This window comes from Bison bison, unplaced genomic scaffold (assembly GCF_000754665.1).
Source record: "Bison bison bison isolate TAMUID 2011002044 unplaced genomic scaffold, Bison_UMD1.0 scf7180017864383, whole genome shotgun sequence".
Lineage (NCBI taxonomy): Eukaryota > Metazoa > Chordata > Mammalia > Artiodactyla > Bovidae > Bison > Bison bison.
This window is the reverse complement of record NW_011494955.1, coordinates 133164-138310: the sequence shown is the minus strand read 5'-3', so window position 1 is coordinate 138310 and position 5147 is coordinate 133164. Positions and strand designations below refer to the sequence as shown.

The 5147-nt window shown below is 59.0% G+C and overlaps 1 protein-coding gene across 1 annotated transcript in view; it reads left to right on the top strand.

The window, feature by feature from the left end:
* The window catches only part of ZNF446 (zinc finger protein 446), a 26046-nt gene extending 21411 nt beyond the window's left edge, over positions 1–4635 (top strand). The window contains exon 6 of the mRNA XM_010858031.1: positions 87–4635. Within this exon, the coding sequence (XP_010856333.1) occupies positions 87–466 (380 nt within the window). The 3' untranslated portion in view covers positions 467–4635. The remainder of the gene's footprint in view (positions 1–86) is intronic.
* The last annotated feature ends 512 nt before the right edge of the window (positions 4636–5147 follow it).

Below are 5147 nucleotides of genomic sequence, written 5' to 3'. Positions count from 1 at the left end.
GGAGAATGGGGGCGGGCGGGGTGCCCAGGAGGCCTCGGCTGGACAGTGCTGGGGCCCCAGGTGACCTGGCCTCCTTCACTCCCCAGGAGATGAGAGCGAGGGCCGGCCCGGTGGCCCCGAGGCCCCGCCACCACCGCCGCCGCCGAGGAGCAAGCCGTACACGTGCACTCAGTGCGGCGGCGCCTTCGACTGGAAGTCGGTGTTCGTCATCCACCGCCGCGCGCACGCCGGCGGCCCGTGCACGGAGAAGCCACCGGCCGGCCCGCCCCAACGCGCGCTCCCGGGCCCGCGCGGCTACGCCTGTGAGGAGTGCGGCCACAGCTTCAGCTGGAAGTCGCAGCTGGTCATCCACCGCAAGGGCCACGCCGGCCAGCGGCGCCACCTCTGTGCTGACTGCGGCCACAGCTTCGACTGGAAGTCCCAGCTGGTCATCCACCGCAAGAGTCACCGGCCCGAGGCCCCTTGAGCGTGGGAAGGGCGGTCTCCCGTCCCTGCGCCAGCAAGGCCTGGAGACCTGGAGGCCGCCCAGGACCCTGGAGCAGGTCAGAGTCCCAGGGGATCCCTCGCCCCCCCTCAGTCTCTCCCCGGAGTCAGTGCTCCCCGTCTCCTGCCTCCCCCACCCCAGCTTTCTGAGAGGCCTGGGCTCCAGGCCTCCGCCAGCCCAGCGCAGCCAGGGGACTTGGAAGCTCCCACCAGTGACCTAGTGCAGGCTCGCCTGACCTCTGGGACCACTTGGCTTGGTGACCAGGCCCCTCCCACTCCTCCTGCAGAAGCTGGGCCCGAGGTTTGAGTGTGGACGGGCCAGGAACCCCAGGAGAGCACGGCCTGCTTCCGTCAGCAGCCAGCTGCAAAGTTGAAGTTTATCCACTGTGCGTTTTAGAGTTTTAACAGATTCCAGTTTTAAACTGGAGACGTTTCTGCAGAAGAATCCTGGTGTATGGTCTCTGCTGATCGGATCAGAGCAACTGCCCTCCCGCCTAGCCCCTGGAGCTGCCGAGCAGCCGGCCCCCGAGCCGGGCCAGCGTCCAGCCCACCTGCTCCTTGGCCGCACACCCAACTGCTGGCATTGTTGTCCCCGCCTGAGTGGACGTGAAGGGAATTTCTCTCCAAGGATTTCTGGACAAGGATGGGCTCCGAGAACAGATGTCACTTAGGCCTGTAGGCCGGCGGCTCAGGGCTGTGTCCCCACAGCCTGCACAGTGGGTCACTCCTGGCGGCCCATCTGGGTCCTGGGCAGTCGTTCAGGTCTCAGCCAGCATCCTGTGGTACTTTCCTACTGCTGCGATGGCTTAACACAACACGTGTGTCCTCTTGGGACTCTGGATTGGGTCTCCCTGGGCCCAGTCACGGTGTCAGCAGGGCTGGTTCCCCCTGAAGTCTCTAAGGGGGAATCCACTGCAAGAGTTTTTCTGACGTGTAGAGGCCGCTGCATCCCTTGGTTGGTGGCTCTTCACTCCATCTGCAATGCTCGCTGTGGACGGTGCGGTCCCACGCTGCCTCCTCCTCGTCAGGCCCCTCGGGGCTGCGTCCAGAGTCCCCAGTAACCGTGGTGGTCCTAGTCTCAGGACTGCACGGCTTCCACGTCCACCCACCCTCCTGCTCTCATCTGCACAAGCCCTTTGCATGTGAGGTGACATTCAAGGCTCCAGGGGTTAGGACGTGGACGTCTTGGGGGCTGTTACTCGGTGCGCTTCGGTCTCCATTCTGCTCTAAAACGAGCATTTTGTGGGAGGTGATTTCAGGGAAACACGTGCGCCCAAGAATTGAGCCCCCTGCAGCCTCGGGCACATGCAGGGGTTGCAGGAGGGTGTTGGGTGCTGCAGTGACCACCGTTCCTGGGCAAGGTGGGCACCTGGACGGGGGCTGGGGGGCTTACTGCAGCCTGAAACCGGGAGGGAGAAGCCTTCATCCCAGGGACCCACCTCCTCCATGCCCAATCCTCCGTGCCCCCCAAATGCCCAGGGACCTTTGAGCTGTTGACCATACTCAGGCCCGGGGAAGTACAGCCAGGCTGCAGGTGGAACTGGGCACCGGTGATCTCGTTACCGCATCCAAGCTTGTGTTGCTTGGTGCATGACAGGCTGATGAACTGAGAGCCTGAGTGGTTAGGGCAAGGAGGAGTGCGTGTATTCAAAAAGCCAGCAAACTGAGACGGTAGGAGACTTGTGCCCCAAAGAACCATCTCGTCTGAGTTAAAATCCAGGCTGCTCTTACACTGAGAGGTGATGGAGTCAGGTGAAACATTTCCTGCTTCAGAGGGGATGTGTTCATTTCCTCCTTCCTGTAGACACTCACAGGTGGTGTGGTCAGGAGGTCTCCTGTGAGCTAAACAAAGGAATTCTAGCTTAAATGCTCACTACCTGTGAGTCAGGGCTCCCAGAGGCGGGCTATTATGTATAATTTAAGCTTAGAAGCAGCATTCTTAGTGACTAAGCAGCATCACTTAGTGACTTAGTGATGGACTCAGGTGACAGAATTCAAAGGTTCTTCCTCATTATAACACAGTCTGGCTGGCAGCCAGAGGTGAGGTCTGAGCTGGGGTCACAGAGGAAGGTGCCGGGCAGGGCCCAGCCTCACACAGGTAGTGAGGGGTGGGCGGGGGCAGGCAGGCAGCCTTCCTGGGAGATTTTCCATGTTTAAAAGTAGTTTCTGTTTACTTAGGAAAGTCTGAAATGTACCAGAGGACAAAGGTCACAAAAGTGGTCCTGGATGGCACTGTTTTTCTCCGTGTTCAAACTGGGTGGGGTTTTACAGCGGGCGAGGCCCCAGCGTGTTGTTCTGAGCCCTGCTCTTCCCGCCCACCTCCCTGTGTTGGTAAAAATGGGACGTGTCATGATGCCTAGGTGGCGATTCCACTTCCTGGGTTTCCACCAGGCCCCGGCAGTTCCCTGTCTGCCTCTCCCTCACAGCTCTCCGTGCCCTGAGGACACACCTGAGCAGACCCTCGGGGGGCAACCTGCGTGTTTCCTCAAAACAGACTCCCGCAGAGTGGGAGTGGCAAGTTTTCTCGAGCGTGGGATTTCTGTTCTTATTTTCTTTTTCTAATTGTTTTAAGAAACAGATTGCAGTTCTGAGGTCAGGAGGCAGGCATAAGTCTCACTGCGCTCAAGTCCAGGTCCTGCAGGCCTGCTTTCCTTCTCTGATCTCTGGGAGAACCATCGCTATACTTTTCCACCCTAGAGGAGGCCTGTGTGCCACGCTCACCGCCCTTCCCCAAACCTTCTAGGCTGGCAGTGGCCACTCAGTGCTCAAGGGGGCTCGCCCGACACTCTCCTCTGCCCTCCTTTTCCACCTCTGAGGACCCTCGTGATGACGCTGGGCCCACCTGCATCATCTCGAACAGTCCCCCTGTCTCACGATCAGCTGGTGGGGTAAGGGGTTTTTAAATTCTCCGCGGACTCATCAGCGTCTTCCGGACACATGGCCCCCGCCCGCCTTCCCGGGAAGGAAAGGCTTCCAGCGGCAGAGGCCCCAGAACGTCGTGGACTTGCTTTTCCAACCTTCCTTTCCCATCCTTCGGGCGAAGCCCACGAGCTCTGCGCCTCTGCGGACAGCAGGCAGGCTCCGCCCCACCCACGTGCTCGGGTGTGCCTGTTGCCCTGTTGGCGCGGCCTCGCGCATCACGGGGTCACATCCGTCACTGTCTTCCATCGGCTTTAGACCGCTTGCCCCAGCCAGCTCCCGCAGCACGGTCACCCTGCCTCTTGCCGTTGTAACTGAGCCAAGCCTCCTCGGCCAGCCTCCCGGGCACCCCGCACCCCAGCATCGCCCGGGCTGCCTCTGGGCCAAGACCGTGGGCGGCGTCGGCGTCTTCCCGCCTGGTCCCAGTTGCTCGCTTCCCACCCCGTCTCATCTGGTCCTCAAGGCCACCGAGAGCCTCTGTCCTCAGCTGGGCCTCCCTCCAGCTCCGTCTCTTTCCTCTGCCGTTGCTCCCGAATTAAGCCTGCTGGAGGCGACCTAGTGGTTGGCCGAACCGCAATCTGACGCGGGTCTATCTGACATCTGCACCAGCGGGTGTAGGAAGGAGGCTAAAAGTAAGGCCTGATTCTGTTGCCTCCGTAACACCAGAAACCAGGAGAGCCTCAAAGGGCAATTAGCAAATCCCCTTCCCTTGCTCCCCATGCTGTTCCTGGTAAGATCCCCGAGTCAAACAGCTCCCTGGGTGCTGTTTCCCCCCCAGAGTGACTGATTCCCCCTCAAAGCCGGCAGTCACCCCAATGAGCCAGTCACACCCTCAGCAGGAGTCAGGGCCCCCCTAGCCTCTCCTGACTACAAAGCCTACCCCCCCTGGTCCGGTGGGCACGTGACCCTGCGTGGTGGGAGGTGCTCACCTCCACGTGTTGTGTGTTCAGCCATCTTGGTAGCTCTAGGGCTGGTTGAGCAGGAGATGGTTACAACGCTGGGCCCAGGAGCAGGCTGCCTGCCCCTGCACTCGATGAAGATGCACCAGAGGCAGGTAGGGTACCGCACCCCAGAGCTGCTGAGCAAGGCTGGGGCGGGCGGGGAGAGTGGGGCAGGAGAGCAGGACGCTGGCCTGGGTCACGACTTTGAAGGGACACCACAAACTCAGCCAGCAAAGTAGGTAAAGGCTTAATATTCTAAAAAATAAAAATGCACACATCGTAAAATGTTAAATTGCAGTGTTGAGATTTCTTAGCAGCTTTATGGAGACAGCCATATGCCATGCAATTCACTCCTTGCAGGTATACGATGCAGTGGTTTTTAGTGTACTCTCAGAGCTGTGTCTCAGTCATCACAGGTTTAGAAAAATTTCTCATTACACAAAGCATGCACCCCTGTTGGCAGTCCCCCAAGTCCTCTTCCCCCTGCCCCTGGCAATCACCGGTCTCTTTTCTGTCTCTCTGGATCTATCAGAGCTGCTTTTTTTTTTTTTTTTTGCTGCCGATAATAATACGCCATTTACACATTTAGCACATTTGTTTTATCCATTCCTAAGTTCTCTGGGCACTGGGTTGTTTGCAGGCTTGGGGACTGGGAATAATGCAGCTATGAACATTGATGTGCAAGAGTTGGTGTGGACATATGTGTTTATCTCAGTTCAGTTCAGTCGCTCAGTCGTGTCCGACTCTTTGTGACCCCATGAATCGCAGCACGCCAGGCCTCCCTGTCCATCACCAATTCCCAGA